General features: G+C 38.5%; 2 protein-coding genes across 8 annotated transcripts in view; one reads left to right on the top strand and one right to left on the bottom strand.

Moving 5' to 3' along the window:
* rtkn2a (rhotekin 2a) lies at nucleotides 1-12,583 on the bottom strand. Of its 2 annotated transcripts, XM_041788949.1 has the most exons (13): nucleotides 12,447-12,583; nucleotides 11,941-12,042; nucleotides 10,555-10,754; nucleotides 10,289-10,347; nucleotides 10,042-10,095; nucleotides 8,770-8,887; nucleotides 8,321-8,521; nucleotides 7,716-7,810; nucleotides 6,606-6,712; nucleotides 6,388-6,519; nucleotides 5,774-5,942; nucleotides 4,703-4,810; nucleotides 1-2,406 (listed from the first exon to the last, which is right to left on the bottom strand). In XM_041788949.1, the coding sequence occupies exons 1-13, from the start codon at nucleotides 12,579-12,581 to the stop codon at nucleotides 1,712-1,714; spliced, it is 2,175 nt and encodes a 724-aa protein (XP_041644883.1). In that variant the 5' UTR covers nucleotides 12,582-12,583; the 3' UTR covers nucleotides 1-1,711. The 2 variants fall into 2 exon arrangements, with proteins under 2 accessions (XP_041644883.1, XP_041644885.1); XM_041788951.1 differs by lacking the exon at nucleotides 11,941-12,042.
* A 3,282-nt stretch (nucleotides 12,584-15,865) lies between these two features.
* The window catches only part of cep170aa (centrosomal protein 170Aa), a 46,432-nt gene continuing 39,526 nt past the window's right edge, over nucleotides 15,866-22,771 (top strand). For 5 of the 6 annotated variants that reach the window (XM_041789286.1, XM_041789288.1, XM_041789285.1 and 2 more), the window contains exon 1: nucleotides 15,866-15,986. The gene's annotated coding sequence lies outside the window, so the exon portion shown is untranslated. Of the gene's footprint in view, nucleotides 15,987-16,475; nucleotides 16,556-22,771 lie in introns of those variants that run through there. The other variant, XM_041789281.1, reaches the window with a different exon arrangement.

Below are 22,771 nucleotides of genomic sequence, written 5' to 3'. Positions count from 1 at the left end.
ATAAAATGGGATTGTAGCTTTCACCATACTGCTTCATCTTGCCAGGCAGTTTCAGAGAAAGTATCTAATGTTGTTCACATTCTGTGTTATTACGAAGACCATTCTTCAGCATGTGATTGTTAAGTGGTTAAAACATTTAGTGGTTTTCAGTATTGGATATGTTTTAAACACAAACACAAGGCCATTCATTATTTCAGCCACTCAAAAGACTCATTCATTCAATTATGCTCTGAGCATTTAAGGGCTGCAGTGTTAAATTATGTTGGACACACTGTGCAGCCTCTGAATACCAAGGTCACTCCATTATAAAGACCTCTGGGAAATGGAGAAGTCACATTAGTGCCTGCAATTGCTCCTAAAATCTTGTTCCCTTAAAATCAGCTATAGTGGTCATAAAATTGTCACAGTGAGTGGAATAAGTCAATAGTTCCAAAAGGAATGACTCGTCCACACTTGGCCAATGGATCAATTCCAATTTGAGTGCCTTTGCAAGGGCTCTTTCTTTGCTCCATGTTCCAGTGACAGAGCTGAGAAATAAGCCTTTTCCATTTTAGTGGGATTGATGACAGCAAGGCTTGAGCCAACATTCAGCTCTGTATTTCATCCAAGGGTTAGCTGCACATGAGAAAGTTTAGAAATGAGTAATGGAGCTGGAGGGGTGTCAATACAATTTTGATACTGTGGCATGAGGTGTCAGCTGGGATTTGGGTTTGTCATGATGGACAATGTGAGGGTCTTTCTTTCATAGACAACATCACCCACCCAAACTTTAGGTCATAGATAAGGTTTGACATTTGAGGAAAGTGAATTGGGAAGATTGATTCCACTCTAATCTATTAGTCAAAAATAAAGTCAGCGCCTTGAGATGATAACTTAAGCTTTGTATAAAGACTGAGTGCCTGTGGGAAGCAGTTAGCCTGACTGTATGGAAGATAACAAAAGTTGCCTTTGATCATCTCTTAAACTCCTAATTTATGATGAAATCCTTTCTTATGTATTAAACCAGTAAAATGCAGTACTGTTTGGATTATAATTTAGTTCTTTGTAATATTGTTAAATAACCTTGTGTTTTGGTTAAAGACTCCACCTTTCCCCTAGATGTAACTGTTGCTATTTGACACTTAAATGAAGGGTGTTTTCACGTAATCATAATGCTTTGTCCCATTTTACATGGAGGACCTAGATTTTTGTCGCTGTTTGTGGGTTAACGACAGTTAAAAAATGTCATTACCAGCCATTAGACTATTTAAAGATAATTAGGGCAGGAGAGGCAACACTGTAACAAACACTGCATTAAAACAAGTGTCCTGATTTTCCACATGAAGTTAAAATGTAATTTCAACAATATTTTGGGTAGTTTGGACATTACGCCAGTTATGATGGAGTTTATGCTTTTGAGGTGCAAGCACGCAATGACATAACTTGAGTATCAAACTAACTAGTTTCAATGTTGGGGTTTAGTGTGGACTTTACATGAGAACTAGCCAGGGTTATGGGCCTTGGGTCAATGGCATGTGGTTTGCATATAAGCACATTCCCTTTATGTCAAACTATTTCTTGAAATGTTTTAAGTTCACAGCCATAGTCATGCCAAAAATATCACATTATTGTTACTGAGGTAAAGTCAAATGTCATGGGATATTTAATTCTATGGTTACAAAGCTTTTAGAATTACATGTATTAGAGGTTAGGTAGGGTTAGTCAGATAAATCTAGATATGGTCGAAGGCTTTGAGGTTCATCCTTTCCCTGAAAGACTTTCTCAGTTTGCTCCTTGGTGCAGGAACAGGACCAGGACCATGACTGGGTCTGAAAAAGCCATGGTCCCCTGTGGCTTCAGCGGTCTGGTACTCGAGCTGCTGGAGAGGCTGGCTCTGTGGTTGCACATCAAGGACGCCCAGAGGGGCGTTTTTGCGGCTGATGGCTCCGCCACCTCCAGCATTGTTACGCTGGAGCTGCTGGATAATGGCGGAGAATTTGGCATCCAGAGATGGTCTGCCAGTTTTGGACCGTGTGGCTGGGCGTGCAGAACAAATGCCTGAGTTTTCCTTCTCCTGGTACGGAGGAGCAGGAGGAGGATGAAGAGAGGCAGGCAGGGGAGGTCTGACAGGATGGCTGGGAGGAGCATAAGGCTTTCTGTCGGAGGGAGGAGGTGGTGCACGGCGCTTCTTGTTGCTGGACGGTGTAGATGTGGTGCTCATGTTTGGGCTTGAGCATGGAGTGGAGGTTTTACTCTTAGACAGAATACTCTTCTGCACCACCATCGAATGAGAGCCATCAAACAGAGTTGACCAGTTAGGCGCTTCCTTCTCCTTCTCAGGACCGATGAGAAAGTGGCCATCTGTTTCTTCAATCTTGTTGTGAATCATGTCTGTGATGCTCTCAAACTTTCCAGGTGAATTGATGCCTAAACATAAAAAATTAAAAGGAATGTTAAGTAATGTCAAATTAATTTAAAAATAGTTGCATACAATGCCATAACAAGTATTCCCCCATTAGATATTTTACCTTTTTAGTGGCCTTCTAAATACATCATGGTAACATAATTTCTATTTTTTTGACCAAAAAATTACAATTAAAACCTCTTTGATGTCAACTACAAAACAGATTTCTTTAAAGTAATGTCAATTAAACAAAATATCTAATGTTCAATAGGTGCCTGCATAAATACTTACCTCCTTCAAGTCATTAATTAGTAGATGTACCTTTGGCTGCAATCACTGCTCTGAGTCTGTGTGGATAGGTCTAAATCAGGCTTGCAAATCTGGACTCTGGAATTTTACTTTATTTTTCTTGCAAAACTGCTTAAGTTCGGTCAGTTTGCACAGGGACTGGGCATGAACAGCCCTTTTCAAATCCAACCACAAATTCTCTACTGGATTGAGGTCTGGTGTTTTGTGCATAGCACCTTGTCTGATGGCCAAAGAGCACTATTTAGGTCTCATCAGAGGAAATTTCTTCCACTTGACCATGGAGTCTCCCACATACCTTTTGGTGAACTCTAGTTAAGATTTAATATGAGTTGCCACACTCCCATAAAGCTTTCACTGGTGAAGAACTTGGGGAACAGTTGTATACAGAGTTGTATACAGAGTCTCTTCCATCTCAGCTGATGAAGCTTGTAACACCATCGGAGTAGTCAAAGGTGTCTTGGTGGCCTCTCTCACTAGTCTTCTTCTTTCATGGTCAGTCAGTTTGTGAGGACAGCCTGACCTAGGCAGATTTACATGTGTCGTATTCCTTCCATTTCTGGGTGATGAATTTATCTGTACTCTGGGGATGTACAGTGCCTTGGATTTTTTTTTGTACCCATCCCCTGACTTACACTTTTCAAAAACCTTTTCTCCAAGTTACTCTAAGAGTTCTTTTGTCTTCATGGTGTAATGGTAGTCAAGAACACTGATTAACCAGTGACTACAGCCAAGACCCTTGTTTTATTAACTTATTACATTTTTGCACCATTATCTTTTGATCATCTTATGTTTGTTCCCCCAAAACACACAAAAAAGTACGCATGTACACCCACAAATACACAACCACGCACAACCACACAGATGCATACAGATAGTCTTTCCGCATCTTCAGCTGAAAATCAACTTGAAATCTTAAAATACTGTTTCTGTCTATTCTTATTTATGTCGTTGGGTTTACATATAGTATTGCTGTCTCTCTTCACAATGTTTTACCTGTGCTTTGTGTCTCACTTGTCTTGTCTTGTGTTGTTTTGCTTCACTTAATAAAAAAAAACATGTTACTCATCTCTTTGTGTTTAAAAGTGTTTAATGCACTGATTGCCCTTGATACCTCTTAGAAGATTTCTTGGGTGTACTAGTTCAAAATTGGTGACCTAAAAAATCCTAAATATGTACATTACAATTTGTATAAAATCCTAAAATATAGTACCATCTCATAACTCTGGGGATTCTCCTGTATAGCACATCCATTGTTTTCTTCACCCTGTTTTTCTTAACTTTTTTGTGAGACTTTTAATTTGAAATGAGACATTAAGGAGCAGTGGTGGACTTATTTTACATCATCCATTGATCGAAACCAACTCTGACACCCCTCGAATCAGACTGATCGACTTCAGACTAAGCTGCTTTGCAAAGAAGTCAGCAAAATACCACCCTTTGATGTCACTTCTGAGCATATCCCACCAGTGGTATGAACACGGCACCTACACAGCCGGCCCCACCACGGTGTGGCAGACTGGGGTCGTCTGACCTGATGCACTGGGGCGAGGATCTCTTCGAAACAGCAAAATTCAATGATGGTGAAATATCCATCAGAGCAGATTTTTCTTTGACTGCCAAGACATGCTGCATAACTGTTTAACAGAAGACCCAAACCTGTGTCCCTCCCTGGAGAAGCTGCTCCTTAATCCCAGGCTCACAGAAAGCCAGTCCTAAACCCTGGTGCGTTGACTAAAAACTTCTAAATGTCATTTTTAATATGACATATTTCCCAGTAACTGTAAATACGTGTTGCTTAATAAACCTGAAAGCTTTGTGGTTTACAAAATGAAATAAGCATCTGTTTGTGGTGCATTTCTTAAATGAAAGACCCTTGAATCTACCGTAGCAGATGAGTTCACTCATATCATGCTTGATGACAAAGTTAAGTCTTAAGTATTCCAGACTACAGACAGTGACCAATAATCTATCTTAGCCTAACTCAGTTGAATCACTACTAAGTCTACTTACTGAGGTCATTGTAAACCAAGTCAGCCTGCTTGGTGAGGAAAAGTGATGGTTTCCGTGGTGATGCAACCTCAATCTTCATTAGTTGATTGCAGCAGTGCAGCCACTGGCCTGGTTATTCACAAGGAGAGCCACCAGAAATACAGAAAAAAGGTTACACTGTCTATTTAACTAAATATCTGTGCAGCCTCTTTTCTTGCACAAACAGATGTATACACATCAACTTCTCTTCATTTATTGTAAACACTTAAACACATATTTTAAAACTAGAAAAGCACTCAGGAGAGCGCAGACCTACACTATTAGCCCTATCTCCCAATAGTAAAAAATCCTTTCAAAAATTCCTGGATCTGTCCCCATGTGCCCCCCACCACAGCATTCACAGACTACTCCCTCCCCGGTGGGTGGAAACATGGTGAGGCAAAGCATTGGCTTCACTACGGGTGGACTGTCATGGTAGAAGCATTGCCTGCCAATGCCAACAGATGCACTGACAGTCTCACCCATGGTCTTACCAGACAACTGGAAGTCATGGCAGAGGGTGAATATTCCTCTATTCCTCCCAGAATTGTGAGTATTCTTGCTACAATTCGCTGTCTTTCTCTCTATTACGCTCCGACTTGTCTCCTTGATCGGGCGTGCGTCTTTTAAACTCTATAAACTCCAAAACTTTGAATAGAAACACACCCAAAACTGCTGCTGGGATTGAAGTTACTCATATCCGCCATCTCCTGGTGTAAAGTGGTAACAGCCCAGACCTCCGCCATTAGCCCTATCTCCCAATAGTAAAGAATCCTTTAAAAAAATTCCTGGATCCAGACGGTGATCCGGATCACTCCCAAAATCTAATCAGTTCTTCCTTATGCCATTTCTGATATTTCCTGAAAACTTCATCAAAATCCGCCCATAACTTTTTGAGTTATGTTGCTAACAAACAAACTAACTAACAAACCCACCCAATCACACAACCTCCTTGGCGGAGGTAATAAGCATAAGCATGTTTCTGCTCTGTAAATGCATTCTATCACCAGTTTCATATCAAGACAGACTTTGTTTACACATAAACATACTCACTCTGGTCGTAGAGGTGCTGATTGAGTGCATCCATCCAGGTGTCCAGCTCCTCTCTGGTTTCTGTGCTGAAGATGACAGTCTGAGATCCCTCTGGTGAAGGGTTCATGATGGACAGACTCCTGGATCTCTGCCCTGCTGACTCCTTCTCCATAACACAGATCTGAGTGCTCTGCAGAAACAACCCATTACTTTTCATAAGTTGAAAATTACTTCCACAGAAACAAAATGAGAGCTCAGAGAGAAATTGCACTAAAAAGTGCCATGCTGATATTGCAGAAATACATTTTAATTCAGCAGCAAAATGCAAAAGATGCAAACAGCACATCAGTGAATAATGTAGCATCTTAGTTTTACTGCAAACTTTTGGAAAAACTGAGCTGAGATTTCAATCAATAATAATGAATGTGAGGCTTATATTTAATTGAAAACTCTGCTTACCAGACTGTGCAATTAAAACATTATGTATACGCGGCATTAACACTAACAGTGTCTGCAACATCCTTGCATTGTTGGAATTCCTTCCTAACCACTATCGCATTCATTACTTTAATAAATACATTTAAACTTCAAGTACTGAAATGCAAACTAGAGTATGACTCTGGAAGCTCTGGTACCTTGTTGATGGGCACATTAAGAGAAGGCTGCATCTTAGCCTCAATTTCTTCTGGGGTGAAGTAACAGGACAAAAAGCCAGCACTCAGCACACAGTAAAGACTGCAGCAGCGGTACATCCCCTCCACACTTTGCTGAAAATCACCAGAATAATAAGAAGATATAAACTGAAGAGTTTAACACCAGGAACTGATGATAATGATAAGAGCAGCCAGCACACCTTCTGGTTCAGGTAGCCAGTCATCATGCTCTGTGTCATGCAGGCAGGCTGGGCCACCAACCGGCAGCAGAGGTTTCCATAAAGTGGAAGCCAGGATGACCACTCGGCTGTGGGAATGAAAATCAAAATGTACAATAAATCACCAAATTTACAAAGATCTATGATTAAGTTTCTTAGCTACCATGTAGGCTTCAAAGTACTCGTTAAGAATCAATATGTTCAAATGCTTTAATTCCTATAATGGTGGGTTAATGCCTATCAAATACACATGAGAGCATATGATGCATGTTCCCACTAAAGAGTAAACAGACATGAGTACATATAAGCCATCTGGGCAGTGTTGGCCTTCAGGTTTTGCTTCTCTTTGCTGTAAATACCAGCTTCAATTTTTGAGATGTCTTTTGGTTGTTTGAGCATGTATGAATTTATTTTAATAAAAAGGTTTGTAGATTTGGTAGACTGACATCTCAACATATGCTGTATTTCATATGAATTATATCAAATACATATGTGTATCTATCACAAATTTAGAATTTAAAAAAAGAGAAAAAGTTATGTTATATCAATATTCAGTCAAATTTGTTGGAGAAATGTTGAAAATTATTATTGAATCGATTTGAATATGGGATATTGTAAATCCTGGAGAAGTAGTGAGGTTAAATAAAGTCGTGCTTCTTCCCTCTCCTATTTGAATATGTAATCTAATTCAACAAGTGTTCTTGTTACTCTTTTCATCACTCTGTTATTTTGTACATGTCCTGATGAAGTTTTATGGTCATTTTGCACTATTTTCCCTTTAATCACATGTTCCAAAGAAACATCTCAACCAATCAATGAAACATTGCAGGACTTTTTCACCTAGCTCTGAATTTAGAGCTAGGTGAAAAAGTCCTGCCTGAGTGCTAACTTTCTTGTATATTACTGTAATCACATGCATAAAATGAAAGAAATCAAACAGAGATGTCCCTCATTACGTCAAAATTTATCTGTTTATTTTAAACTTTCTTTTAAAAATATATCCTGTATTATTGCCACAATGCTAAATCACATCAGATATGAACATCCTTCTCCATTTACATGAAAACACATGACATTTTAGTTCCCACTTACCGTTTTGGAGGACAATGAGGGAGTGTGACTGAAAGCTGCCTTCAGCCTCAGGCAAACACAGTGTGGTGTAGGCCAGCAGGCTGTACCTGGCTCCACTGTTACAGGTAGAGACACACAAATGCAATATTGATATCAGCTGTTCAGTGTTAAGACTCTGCACATTCCCACCAGGATTATTGTAAATTGTTCCCTTGCTCAGAGCATAAAAAACCCAGAGTTTCTCCTCCCACTGAGCAGGTGGTTTGTATCACTTAAAGATGTTTGGTTGAGTTTCATCTGATGCATTAAGAGCTGTTCTTTTTGTGTTCTTTTTCTCAGACACAAATAAACTACATGTAGTAACTTCAAAGGCTTAAACAAATAAAGTTCAATGCATTTGTACAAAAGCATCTATGAATGTCTAAAAGCTCTTCAATCCAAATGTTGGTTAACGTTTATTTAAATTCTCTTTCCGGGGGATTTGTTCTCAAACTGGATTGTAGGCCTGCAGCTAGAACTGTTGTTCCAGTAACAAGCCATAATCAAGTTAGTTTCCAGCTGCAGATACCTTAAATAGAGAGCAAAGAGTCTGTAAAGGCTTTTTTATGGGAAAACACAATGCTCACACTGGTATGGGGTTGTTCTGCAGGAAGGTGTCAGGGTCCTGACTGTCCAGCAGATGGCAGAGTTTCTTCCCAGTTGACTTTCCAAAGGAATTGCGGAGCTTCTTGGCCAGCTTCTTTGGCGTGTTAACAAGAGTGAGCTCTTCCTCCACAGCACAGCTCCACAGCTCCACCTTCAGCTCGAACAGAGGACCTACATCTTTACTGCAAGTGAGTATGGAGAAATTTTGATTAAGCAGTATCACTAAAATGTGTTAATCTAAATTTTAAAATAAAGATATATTTGTATTTTTTTGCACAATAGTTTTGATAAATAATATTTGATATAGATGTTAAATATGCCTGTCAATGCTAAAGCATAAAAGTCAGATGCATATTCTGCTATTCATGGGATAACTCTTAAATTTAATAAATGTTACAAAATTTCTCCTAAATTGAAAACAATGACTTACAAGATAGTGACTCCCTCAAAGCAGACATCAGTGACTGATCTGTCCACCACCACCATCTCTGTATCAAACACCTCTGAGCCAATCTGCATCAGGCAGAACAACGCCACTCGACGAGAGCCTATTAACACAAGGAATATCAAGTATTTGTTAGGGCTGTAGGTTTTTTGATCAAAGTATATACAGTGTGTTCAGAAAGTATTCAGCCTCCCTTCCTCTTTATCAATGGTTTTAAGGTTGCAGCCTAATGCTACAGTAAAAAAAACTTTGTTCTCATTAATCTACACTCATTACTCCATTACGACAAATTGAAAACAGAAGTATATATTTTTTTGAAAAATGTGCTGAAAAATAAAAAAACTGAAATGTCATATTAACATAAGTTGAAAATGGAAATTTTGCACATGTGCCTCCTGTTTCTCTGGATCGTTGCGAAGATGTTTCTACACTTTGACTGGAGCAAAATAAACTGACTGGACATGATTTAGAAAAGCATGCATCTCTCTATAGAAGGTCACACAGCTGGCAATGCATATCTGAGCAAAAGTCAAGCCATGAGGTCAAAGAAACTCCCTGCAGAGCTCAGAGACAGGATTGTTACGAGGCACAGATCTGGGGATGGCTACAAAAAAAGCTGGGCACATCCAGGACTCTTCCAAGAGCTGTTTTCCTGGCCAAACAGAGTGATCAAGAGATCCTGTGTGGAGACAGACAAGGTTCCAGAGGAACAACCATCACTGCAGCCCTCCACTGATATAAGCTTATGGAAAAGTGGCTAGACGGAAGCCTCTCCTCTGTGTGAAACACATGAAAACCTGCTTTGAATTTGCAAAAATTTCCAAATGAAAGCCAAATGGACGTTCAAGCATCTTCCAAACCATGTCCAATCAATTTAATTTACCACAGATGGACTTCAATCAAGGTGTAGAAACATCTCAGCAAAGACTGAGAGAAATGGGAGGAACCTAAGCAAAATTTCAAGTGTTTTGTAAAATTCTGCATACTTAAGTAAATGTGATATTTCAGTCTTTATAATTCTAATAAATCTGCACCAAAAAAAATCTGTTTTCACATTGCCATGATGGGGTACTGAGTGTAGAATTATGAGAACAAAAAATATTTTTTTTGACTGTAGCATCAGGCTGCAACATAAGAAAAAGAAAAAAGTGAATGGGGTCTGAATACTTTCTGAATGCACTGTGCAGTATATAAACATATATCTTAGGGAAAACTAAACAGGAGGCATCAATGCTTGGACAACAAGGCCAAACTTACTCCCTCTGTTGTTAAAGTGGTCTGAATCCCTCCACATCAATGGAATACGCAGCCCTACATGAGAGGAGAAAAGGAAGCTTTGTTAGGGCCACCTTTGAAAGACTGAATTCTAAAATTAGCTTTTTTTTTGTATATTTACATTCAAATTTTTCAAATTAAATAATAATATTTGATTGTCTTCTAAGAGTTATACTATGCATATCAACTCTATGGCCATGTTTCTAAATAAAGGGTAAAGCAATCTTACCAGACAAGGCAAGTGTCCCACTACAGGGCACACGTTCATCAGAGAATGCACCTGAGAGTCTGGGAAACATAAAAAGATATCAGCAGATACAAGTAATTACTTTATGTAGCAAAAAAATTAACTCCAATGCAACCAGACCACACTTAAACTTAAAAACCTTAAACCCTATCCAGTTCTAAGTCATTGAAATTCAAAGATGTTTTAGTCAAAGTCTTTCATAATACATTATCCACACCTAAGGACACAGTTAGCCCCAAAGTCCTCACCTCCCATCTGCTCCCATCATGTCCTGCTCCTCTTTCTTCTTCTGCAGCTGTGTGAGATAAGCCTTGATCCTGGCGTTGCAGGTCAGCAGGTTCTTGGAGGCATTGAGAATCTGTTCCCTCTTGCTGCAGGCCAGGAGCAGCTTGTAGGCACCATCGCGCATTCGCATCTCAAAGTCAAGCTTGTCTTGTATATCAGTGTTCTTTTTGGACAGCATGTACAAAGAAGAAATGTCCAGTAATCAGATGTACAAACAATAAAGACAAGCTCAGCTTTCTATTACTGTGTCCAAGCCTGCATATCAACATGAGAGATGAGGGAAGCAGTCATGTTTATTTTTCTAAAGTGAAGTTACCCTTGAATGGTCATTAGAGATGTTCTGCCACTACTTTCTCTGTCTCTGTTCAAAAACTCCATATCTTAATTGAGTATTCTAAAATACCAGAATGTTTAAAGAAAATACAAAGTATTATTGGAGTGTCAATGATTGTTGGGGTTGTTGCTACCTTTTTATCACTTTGTACTCTATGCTAAAACTGTACTGCTGTTGTTTGCAGTCACCACATGACAATTTACCTTACACCTGCTGATTTTTGGGGGTATATTGAATTCTGCCTTGGGATCTGTGATTAAACACAGAAGCATAGCCCCTGATACCAAATATTGTATCTTAGGCTGATACCAATGCCATAATTTCATGTTGGAGCATGTTTAGAGATCAATTTTGGAGGAAAATACTCTGTGTCTAAGGTGTTAGAGAACATTGGAGTTCAGTCATCAAGTTATGCACTTATATATTTGAAGAAAAATACTGTTTTATAAACAAAGCACCTCTTCAAGTCTCTACTGTGCACTTAACCTGCAATTGGAGTTGTTTCTTATTTAGAAAAACTAAGATTTATTTGCCGCTTAAGTCAAAAAGGACATTTTGGGGAATTTTTGGAGTTAGCGTAAAGTTGTCCTGTAACCATGTTTATTTTTGTTGCAATGAAGCCAGTGCGTTTTCATCACTCAAGAGCAACTTTTTTTTATAGGTGAGATGTGACATGGTAAAAATCATGACCAGCATGCTGTTTGTATTAGATGGGAGGAACATGATAGTTAGTACATGACATGATTATATGCAAATCAAATGTAAAAAGTGAGTAAATAATGGATTGACATCTATTAGAATAGGTCTAACTAAGACATTTATCATGATGGAGTGTGATGATGTCTGATATATGTCTCTATAATAAAACAAGTGGAATTTACTTAGAACCACACAACCTTTTGCATCTGGTATTAAAATGTGTCGGTTTAATTTAAGAAATACATGCCCAATTGTCTGTGGGATACAGACATCATCATCCTCCGTTTCAATCTTCATACTACAATATAATATGCACCTGTAGCTTCTTAGAAATCTGTCGTATGTACAACAAATTCATATCCTCTACTATCTGCTGTGTGTCATTAAGAAGACTGGGACATCGTTTCATGCTTTTGGTCTGAAATGACAGCAGTTTGATCAGTGTTAAAGCAAAGAAAATAACTTTATCACTGCACAGGCAAGAACATTCAACAATACAAGGAGTCACATCTCCGGTTTCAAACTGTTAAAAGGGGCAGGTCTCGTGCTTGTGAATTGATTCAACCTTCTATTATTGTCGGGATTAGACAGCACATACATGTTAATGTTTTGACAAGACGTTAGCAAAGTTATTCAAGCATGACCTACAAACTACACCAATACTTTTAACTTTCAGTGTATACTAAAAGCTAACGTTTATGAGGTTTTGTATGCGTTAGTATCGTTGTACTTTGGACCTCCCTCAGCGGTAACCGATCTGTCTTTGTGATTCAAATCTGACAACAAAGCACACAAATTCACTCGGTGTATCTCGTCTCATACCTCTGTTTGAAGGAATAAGGAACTTTGTCGTATTTTCTTTCGTTTAATCTCCATTGCCACCGCAGAACCGGCCGATAAGAGCGACCTAGAGCTCCCGTTTCGCTTGGAAATTTGAACATCCCGCGGGTCGTCCATGTTGTCTGTCAATTCGCCAACGACAGAACGCACAAACTGCACATTCCTCTTCCAACATCCAACACCTCGCCAACGGACGAGGGCGTTCGATTTCTATCCCGTCATCTACCGCAAAGGTGGCCCATATTGATATCGCTCGTATCGCTACACAAGTGTTTCGAATTTAAGGAGCATTGTCGTTTTATGTAATATCTAAAATTAATTCGCAAAATTGTGGGTTTTTTGTTTGTTTGTTTTACATGCATAGACGTTTCTCGTGGTATTGAAACTACATATTCATAAAACAATAACTCGGAGGACACAACACATCCTAAGAAACAGACAAAATAATCTGAATATAATGCCAAATCTATTGAAGGAGACTATAGAGTATCAGCTGCTAAAAGTATGTTTCTTTCGGGAAAAATGTGTACATCATTCAAAAATAAATACTAGATAAACGCCCCGCCTTGTCAGTTGGTACTTACAAAGGTTGAAACCGAGCGCTCCACGCCGACTGGGATAGGGCGACTTACGTCATTTTGGGCTGGACGATGTCGTGTTACGTTTGTGGTTTAAATTTTTCTTAAAAAGTAAGAAACTATCTGAATTGGGGTCTTTTTAAAATTTGTTAATTACACAATAAAATTATTTTTTAAAAAGTAATCATAACGGTAATTCAATTTACACTTTAGTTGTTGGTATTAAATGATTACTTCAAGAATGCAAACCCAAGATGCAAAGAAACCACTTCATTTCCATAAGCCGTTTATATCAGGTATGATTAAGACGGTTGATTACTTCGACAACGTTCTGTTTCCACGCTGTTAAAATATCACAGTTTAAACGAGACAAACATACTTTTATTTATTGCTAAGTTCTTACAGTTACGTTTTTTCGTTGTTTGTCCTGAGCTGCGCATCATGCCGCAGGCACAGCCTTTATTTTCTGCTTTATTACTAATATTACTCGTAAAGCTGTGAAATCCTGCTGACGCTGAGGAACAATAGACCCTGAAACGTAACCACTGAGTCCAGGAAACCCGCCCACCCGGTTCTGTCTGACATGGGCTCCTGGTCGAGTTGGAAGCATCCATGGTTGGAAATGTAGACGCAGGCAGTCACTGCGGTCGATAAATTGTCAAGGTAAAGAGAAACACATATACCGGAAATTACCACAGAGGCTTTTCGAATTAATAGTTTAAAAAAAAATCACCACTGTAATTTTTTTAAACATCTTTATTAACAAAACAAGTATACAATAACAGCATGCAAAGACACACAGGTAACATGTAACATAGCCAGGGGTTACATTAAACAAAAACGTTCAGATCGGAGCATATTTTCAAGGTTTTGATTGCTTTTTTTGTTGTCAACTTTAACTATTAGCTGTATCTATTGTTCAAGATCATTGAGAAGGAAGATAAAGTTTGTTTTTTTGTTGCTATATTTGCATTTGTCAATGAAAAATTTGGCCAAAATAATTAAGTTTATAAGAAAAAAAACTTTTCTTCTTTCTTTGACCTTTTGTAAAAACAGAATACAACATTTTCCCATGACAAAGCAAAGTCCTTGAAAACATAATCAATAATAATTCTGCTGAAGTCCTTCCATAGTTTTTTGGTATGTGGACAATGCCAAATAGATGCAACACAGTCTCTGGGTGGTCCTCACAGAAAGAGCAGTCTGTATTTATGTCTCTCTTGAATTCAACCATATAGGGATTAGCAGGATAGTATTTATGAATAATTCTGAAGGATACTTCCTTCACCTTGTTAGTGATAAGATACTTATGTGGAATCACCCAAACCTTGTTCCAGTCAATATCATTCACAAAATGATTCCAATATGATATGACATGTGAAACAGAAACAACATCTTTCTGAAGTAAAGCATGTAAATATCTATTATTATCAAGAGAAAGTGGTGAAAAACAGATCTTTCCAGTAGGTGAGTCAGCCGGGTCAGGTAAAGAGACTGAAGGGAGTGCAAGATTAGAAAGATTTCTAAAGAGCATTAAAGTACCTGAAGGGATAGTGCCAAATACTGTGGCCAATTCCTTAGGGGAGAGTGGAAAGTTATAGGTAGATAAAAATTATCTATAAGAAAACAGAAGTCCCTCTCCATTAAACAGCTGACTCACCAGAATAATGTTGTTATAAACCCATCTTTCCAGAAAAGGTGACTTATTCTTATATAGAATGTCTCATAATAAGGTACCTGTGAGATGAGAAATTATGTTTGTAAATCAGAGCCCAAAATAAAAGAACTTGCCTATGGAAAGCTGATAGTTTTACAGGTAGTTTGTCTACATCATAATTACAACTCAAAATAAATTTTAAACCACCAAAAAGAGAAAAGATGTAATGAGGTATGAAATTCCAAATTGAGACTGGAATTTTAAGGAAGTGCCAAGCCCAATTAATTCTAAAGGTATTATTAAGAGTGGCAAAATCTAGAAAATTAAGCCCCCCGTGCTCATAGTCATTCATGACAACTCTTTTCTTAATATAATGTGTAAAATTTTTCCAAATAAAATCAAAAAGTAAGCAGCTGATATTTTTGATAGTTTTATTTTCAAGATGTATGGAGAGAGCTGCGTATGTGAGCCATGATATTCCTTCAGCTTTGGTATTAAGAACTCTGCCTTTTAGGGACAAGTCCCTCTGTAACCACTGATTTAATTTACTTTTGGTTTTTTTTAATCGATTGGGTCAAAGTTTAAATTACATCTCAAGTTTTGATTTTTAGAGATCAGGAGACCTAAATAGGTGACTTCTTCTTTGACAGGAATATTATGGAATTTACATTACTGTTTTTCACAGCTAATAGCTCACATTTATGCAAGTTAAGGTACAGGCCAGAGGCCTTAGAGAAATCATTAGTTACATGGAGAGCAATCACCTCTGTAATCCTCGGATCCAATATAATATAGTGACGTCAGCTACTTCACCATCTGTAGGACATTTTTGTTGTCTTTCCCTGCCATTTTAGTTGAAAGTTATCATCAGAAAGAAACAGTTGAAAGTGATATTTTAGTCAGTCTAGTCCCACAATTTAGCAGAAGTTGAGGAAAATTGACTATATTTCTAACCCTTAACTGCTTTTTTAAGTCTCTGTTGTTTATTTGGTAGCCTTTGCAAAAATATAAGTTTTGGGATGTCACTCGCAACTCTCAGCATCTAATGCGCTTTGATTTTATTGTGAAAGTTATGACCGGAAGTCACGTTTTTATATGGCCTCTGTTTTGACGCTTCTTTCAGGATGATGGTCCGCGCGCCGCTCGGTTACGGGGAGTAGCGTATTGCTGAGCAACGGAGGGGGAGAAGGCCGACGCGCACAGCCAGACTGTACTGCATCAGCGGCAGGGCTGGGCTCTAACCACCAACACACCCTCGACAGCAGCAAATACTAGAAAGGAAAAAGGGTAAGTGCGGATTAAATATCACTTTTATTTGGCATACAGTAAAATATTCTGGCTAACAGTGAGCTTTTAGCTAGGTGGTCGACCGTTACACGCACGTGAAGTTTGCAGTATATGTTAAACGAAAAGAGTCGCTGTTCTGCCTTCCTAATGGCCATCTATTGATGCCAGTTTGGGTTTTTATGCTGATAGAAAATTCTCCGGGTCAACACAAGTGACTTTTATGCTTCTTTGCTTAAAAGAATAAATCGTGGTTTCAGATTTGTGTATCAGAGATTCGATAAAATAAGCGCAGCTTATACCCTGCTATGATTATAGGGGCTAAACAGAACTGGTCTGACTCCTTGTTGGCTAACTGGATGTGGCTACTGCTGTCGGCAGCAGCATGACCAGCCTGCTCTGCTCCGCCTTTGTGCAAAGACACAGCCCAGCTACTTTGCTCTTCCTCTGTTATAACATTGTCCGCATTTCCCCTTTATGCCACTGGCATTTGGTTCTGACCTGTTTTTATACGAGTTGCATCCTCCTGTAACCGCGCTGAGGCTATCGAGACAGGATGCACATCAATGAAGGTCGGTCACAATGGACGCTTTGTGTTTATCTCGGCGGAGACACACTAACCTAAGGGTCCCCTTTGAGTCTATTTATATTGTCTGAAGGGAAGATTGTACGACGAGGCTTTTGCTATAAAATGCAGTTGCAGAGTGTTTCCCGATGTCGGACCCCCTTCTCCTCTGTGTGGAGGCTTTGTTTTGGTGGGGTAGATGTAGCTGGCCTACATGCATCCGCTCTCTTTGTGTTGAGTTAGATTTTTGCCTTCATCATCACATAACATGTGAAACTAAAAGAAACTTGCAAAATGAATTAGAATTGCATTGGCTTTAAAATGTCATAATACCACGGATTATAAAGATCCCGTTGTCTGCATGACAAATGAAAATAAAACTATGCAGAATTTAAAATTGAGTAATTAATGTCTTGTTACAGATTGTTTTTATCACTGGTTAAATTAAGGCAAAATGCCTGCTGCAGACAAATGAAAATGAAAATTAGTTTCTTTAAAAAAAAAAGATGATTGTGTTCATACTAGGAGCCTGATCAAATGCATCATATTGACCTGCTTTTTGATTTTTATCTGATAACTGTAAATGCTCAAATTAAGGCTGCTTTCGCTAAGATCTGGGGTTATAACACAGTTGGCTATGTACTGATGCTCTCTTTGAAAGCAGTAGGACTAGGCTGTATATCAGTAAGCTGTTGGAGTCTCCTCCTTCCCCTTCTTTATCTGTTTTTATTCAAATTTCTTGGGTTTGAGCCATAATATACGTAGATGATACTATCCAGTCCAGCTTTGCTCCTTTTCTTTTCTTTTTTCCTCTCTGTAACTCTGCCTTTTTTTTCTTCCTCCTTCCTGTCCTCCCTGCAAATGTGGCAGCCAGCAGGCTGGTTGGCTCTACAGGCGGTTGCATTTTTAAAAAGTGTGTCAGTGTCACAGGACGGTTGCTGCACTCTGAGAGAAAACAGCTTCCTCCTTGCCTTCATGCTTGTCCATTTAGATAGAGCAACCATGCTAATCTCTTGAACACATTAAAAGTCATTATACTCTATCTGTTGCAGTATCTTATGTTGTCTTGTTTTTATATGTAAATCTGTTGGGTTTCCAAGCTGTAATCTAAAGGGTGCTGCTTCTATGATGATTTTGTCATCTTTTTGCAACTTTGACAAACAGCCTGAAGTTGACTTCAATAACAGGAGCTTCTTTTTGACTCTGGTCTGTAGATGGGACAGAGAACTTTTTTATCCAGCCTGCCCACAGCCATTGTGTATGGTAGGAAGTTTAGGAAGTGAGTTCATTTTACTTCAGTGGTCAGGGAGAGTTATTTGTGACAGAGAACAACCTAGTCTGGTTCTTGATACCCAAATCTATTCCCTTCCGTTTGAGCTGTTTATAATTGTTTTATACCAGGATGTATGTGGTTTAAAATAGCACTGAATCTCACTTCTGTAATCGGCTGTTGTAGAAAGTTGAAAGGGTTATGAGAGGCGTATAACTTTGCCTGGTACAGCTCCTTCTTGTGTGCAGAGGCACAGAGACAAAATAAGAAGCTGGAGAGGAGAAGTGGTAAGAAATTGAGAGCACGAGAGACTGCATGGCAAAGCAGAAAACTAAAGAAAAAAAGCTTGAACAAATGTAAAATGTAATCATGAACCACTCCCATGTTTTGAAACATCAGGGGTGTGCCTGTTTTTTTGCCTCTCGAAATGAAAAATAAAACAGGGTGACCTTCACATCTGTTCTAGGGTTTAACATGCTCCCCTCGGACTTTCCGGTATTTTGTGCTTCTTTCCACTGCAGATATTGATCTTTTATTTTGTCAGTTTCCATTCCCATCTCTTCCTCCACCGGGCTCTCTCTGATTGTCCTGTTATGCTAACGGTATTTTTTTCCTTCTAAGTGCCAGTGTGGATTTCAGAGTGAGACAGTTCACTATTTTTGTCTGCTGCTGAAGCTATTGCTGTGGGCAGGATTTAATGTTGATGGTGCCATAATCAACGTGGCAGGGTTCGCCAGATACTAATGTTCCTGTTAAAGGGCCACAGGCAGACATTATGTACTCAGCAGGGGCCAAAAGGGGCACCAAGAGCACTTACTCAAGCACACCTATACTTTGCACACGGTCTGTTTTGACTTCATTAAATCTTAACCCTTTCAAGCCAATTGTATCATATTTGATATGCACGTTTTTGATACCTCTATCCAACCGAAATGATTAACAATTTCCTAAAAAAAAAACTTATCAGTTTGAAACAACTCCTCATGAATCAAATGTGGTACAAAAAATGTATATGTGAAATTATATGGCCTTATTTCTTTTTCTGGATTTCAGTTAAATAAACATCTCATTTCCACATTTCCAAAAATAAAATAAAAAAAATTCTGGCTATTATTTGAGGTATCAGGCTTTAAAGAGATAATATAGCGATTAATTCATGTGACTGTCAAATACAATGATATGACCGTTTGAATAGTAGAAATGGATGTTGGTTTTCAAGATCAATATTAGAAAAGGAATGAAGAAAATGCTATATTAATTGTTATTAAAAAGACTTAGGTGGTCTATAAAATCCTAAAAAAAGTCAAAGATTCCAACAATGTTCTCTGTAATGCCAAGTTTACATCTTTAAATAGATGCTGTTTCAAACCAACATTTTTTAATCTAGGGTTAAGCAGTTCAAAATTATGTACACTCTAGAAAAGATGCGAATTTTAACCCAGAAAATATGTGTTGTTTTGTTTGAATATTTACTTGATGATCAATTGGTTTGTCAGGAGAAATCATTTCAGCAAATGTCTGATGTGATATTTGTTGTTCTTACATTAACATTGGATCTAATGTTAACCTACTACACCAAGTGTATTCTGCTTTCATGCCCAGTGATGAAAATTGCCTCCAGAAATGGTTGTATTTTAGTGAAGTTTCACTGAAAAAAAATGACTGCATGCACGTTTCTAAGAGTGAATCACATGCTCTAAAGCAGACAAAGCTGCAGGGCCTGTGCGTCATTAATTCTCTTGGATTATTAATCATCAATGTTTTTTTATCATCTCCTTATCAAAGAAAAGACTTGTTCAGAGTGTTGGTTTTCCCTCTGTGCCTCATGAAAAATAATCACTTTCTTAGATGGTGCCTAAGGGCAGGTTATGTTTTTTTTTTTTTGCTAAAATGCTGTATATTCCTTAATATCCATGAGGTGTAAATTTCCATATGTAGGTCTGTGGGTCATGTGGAACAGCAGGGTCAGCGAGCATGTGGTGGGTATTTCTTAAGGCCAGAGGGCTGTGCTGGCTTTGTGTTTGGTGAAAACAATGAGGCACTGCTGCACGGATGCAGGCTAAATGGAGGTGTTTGCTTGTTTGTTCCTATCGCCAACTGCTCATGTGATACGTGTGTCCGCTTTTCGGCACCATATGGTCTTTTCTGCTGCATGGAGATTTTTCTTAGCCACATGCTGCATTTATAAGCAATCAACACAGAGTGAAGCATAAATACACATGCTTACTCAGGTTTCTGCAGATTTGAAGGGCTTTACTGACACCCTAATGATTTATTATCTCTCTGCATGGTGCTATTATCCTATTGTAAGAGATTAATGACAGGGTATACTTCATCAGAGTGCAGTAATTATATCCCCTTCAAAACATACTTCTCAATTCCATAAGTCATCAACATTTTTAATGTAGTTCCTTTTGATTATACTCAAAATGCAGCATCCAGATTTGTAAAGTATGATGGGGATAACATGACTCCATGTTAAACTGCACTATTTCTCTCAGATTGAACTCATATGACCAGCCTATTGTTGATGCACAGGCCACTGGATAAGGGGAAAAAACGCACATGATGAAGTCAAGCGCTTTGTATGCATGTCAAAATGTTGCTCATCTTCATTTGACTGCATTTACCCAAACAGAGGTTAAAAGCTAGAGGAGTATTCTTAGTTGGCATAAATACTGCAAACTGCATTCATCCTCAGGGCATAACCAGATATTTTTACATGGATTTCAGCACCAATTTTAGTTTTTCTTAACTTGGCTGTAATTCCTATGTTAAAGTAAGGGTTGAACAACTCAAGAGGGTAAATATGAGATGGGGTTATTCCTAAAAATACAACTGGAAGTATTCACACAGAATATGGCCACTAAGTGTTTTCCCCTTATTCTTCATTTATGAGGAGAGGTAAAAGTAGGGCAACTTGATTCAGATGTCAAAAGGAATCGCACTCAAAGAATGATATCACAACAGAAGCCATAAAGTGTTCCTTTGTGTGCCCCTAACTTTAGACCAAAAAAAAGAAATGTACTGTTTGATTTAACTGCTTTCAAACAAAACATCATGTGACCAACTTGGCTGCCCTGCAGAGTTAAAATATATTAAAGTATTGTTTAGAGGACTGGAGTTCAGAGTTGGGCTTTGACACAGATGGACTCATTCCTCACTTAAATCACAAAAAAAATTACATATTACATGACTTAAACTATCATTGTGGAAGTGTGTGTATTCTTAAAGTACAATATAACAAATGAAATTCCTGAAAGCATGATGCACCATCAGTAGATCATTTGTTGTAGTTGCGTTAGTAGTGTATTCTTTAGACAAAAAAGTGTGATCTTTGAAACATTAAGTTTTCTTAGGTTTATGATTTAGAGCTCATATTACTGACCCTGTTTGTATTAAGCTTGTTGAATATCTTCATCAGTGTCTCTCTTTGTCTTACACACACAGAGGTTTAGAGAGAAATGATAGATTGTTTTCCTTCTTTACTGTACACTTTCATGTCTTTACATCTACTGTAGACTTAGCCATTAGGGACTGCAGAAATCCTTTTGTCTGTCTTGTTTGTCTGCCCGTCTGTCCAGAGAAGGTGTGCAGTTAACACCCTTAGGGTCTGGAGGTTTCCCTTTCTCCCAAAAGAGACCCCAAAAAGGGTTGCAGGTGGAATGCAGCGTCTCTTGTCTGTTAAATATCGATGTGCTGATCTTACCTCTGCATTTTCAAGGGAATAGGTAGCTGCTTTTTTATTTTCTTGCTTTTCAATTTACTTTTTTCTTTTCTTTTGTTTTGCCTCCAAGTTGCTGCCCATCAGTATTTATTATGTTTGTGTTTTTCCATTATTGCAAAGGTACAATATCCATGTTAGTACATAAATTTCAGGCCATGTATAAAATTAAATCCACAAAGTTCTTTTCCTCTCATTTTGACAACATATGTGGTACTAAGCTGTCTTTGCTGTGGTGTTAAATTTCCACACTTCCAAGAAATGACTTAGCAGTGAGTCAGATTGCACTGTTTCATGATAATCCACTCAGATTGCCTTGTGAATGGAGTTTGATTTAATACAGTTAATGCTCTATTCTTTTCCTTTTCAGTCAGAGGGGTATCACTGTACAGCTAACGACTTAGTGCTATTTATATCAGAACAAGCAGCTTCTGCTGCTGTTGTAAACATTTAATGCACCACCTCCTGGCAGAGGAGTTCTCCTGGGTGAGACCGACCAGGTGTTAGAGTTAAGAGCAACCAATTCTTAAAAGCTTTTTTAATGTAATCACTTTTAAATAGTGTCTAGCAAAACAAGAGTATCTTCCTTACATTTCTCCTAAAAGCCATCACAGAAACAGTGTTACCATTCCTAACACATTTTTTTCTCCAAGTTCTCCAAGTTTTCTCCATCTGTACTGTAGCTGTTGGCAAATCTTAATGTAGATGCACTGTGCTTTATGCTACATGTTTACAATTTATTCAGACAGCCACACCCTTTCTGGGACTAAGTTTGGCTCTCATCATAGGACTGTTTGGAAACATGTGTGACAAGAGTATGAGTTGTCTCCCCTTGACTGCTCTGATTCCTTTTCTCTTACTCTCTTCATCATCTTGGTTTACTAACCATGTGTGTGTTTGTGTAAATCTGTATGAGGCTGCAAACAGCAGTTGTCAGTGATGTTGGTCTGAATCAGCTATCAGAGTCTTGGTGGTGCGACCGTCTTAGAGGTTCAAATGAAAAAGCAGATGAGCAGAGCGGATGGTTACCCAGCTGTTGCATCATCCGGTGATACACACTGAAGACAGATGCTACGTGGAGAGCAGTAACCATGTGTTGCAGCAAAGACATACTGGATGCCGGCAGATAAACTGGAACTCCCTGACATCACTTCCTGTCCCCTTTAAGACTGTTAGCAATTGGCTAGTTTGGAGTGGAGGGAACAGATTTCGAATGGTGGACAAAGGAG

Source organism: Cheilinus undulatus, linkage group 6, assembly GCF_018320785.1.
Source record: "Cheilinus undulatus linkage group 6, ASM1832078v1, whole genome shotgun sequence".
NCBI lineage: Eukaryota > Metazoa > Chordata > Actinopteri > Labriformes > Labridae > Cheilinus > Cheilinus undulatus.
Note: the sequence above shows the minus strand (reverse complement) of the source record. Positions and strands in the feature narration are given on the sequence as shown.

What these genes read in the sequence shown, in the direction of transcription:
- rtkn2a (XM_041788949.1), bottom strand. Translation starts at nt 12,581, where the DNA reads ATGGACGACCCGCGGGATGTTCAAATTTCCAAGCGAAACGGGAGCTCT. An exon ending in CCTTATTCCTTCAAACAGAG is followed by an intron (nt 12,043 to 12,446) that starts GTATGAGACGAG and finishes CTGTCATTTCAG; the next exon opens with ACCAAAAGCATGAAACGATG. An exon ending in TTTGAGGGAGTCACTATCTT is followed by an intron (nt 8,522 to 8,769) that starts GTAAGTCATTGT and finishes ACTCACTTGCAG; the next exon opens with TAAAGATGTAGGTCCTCTGT.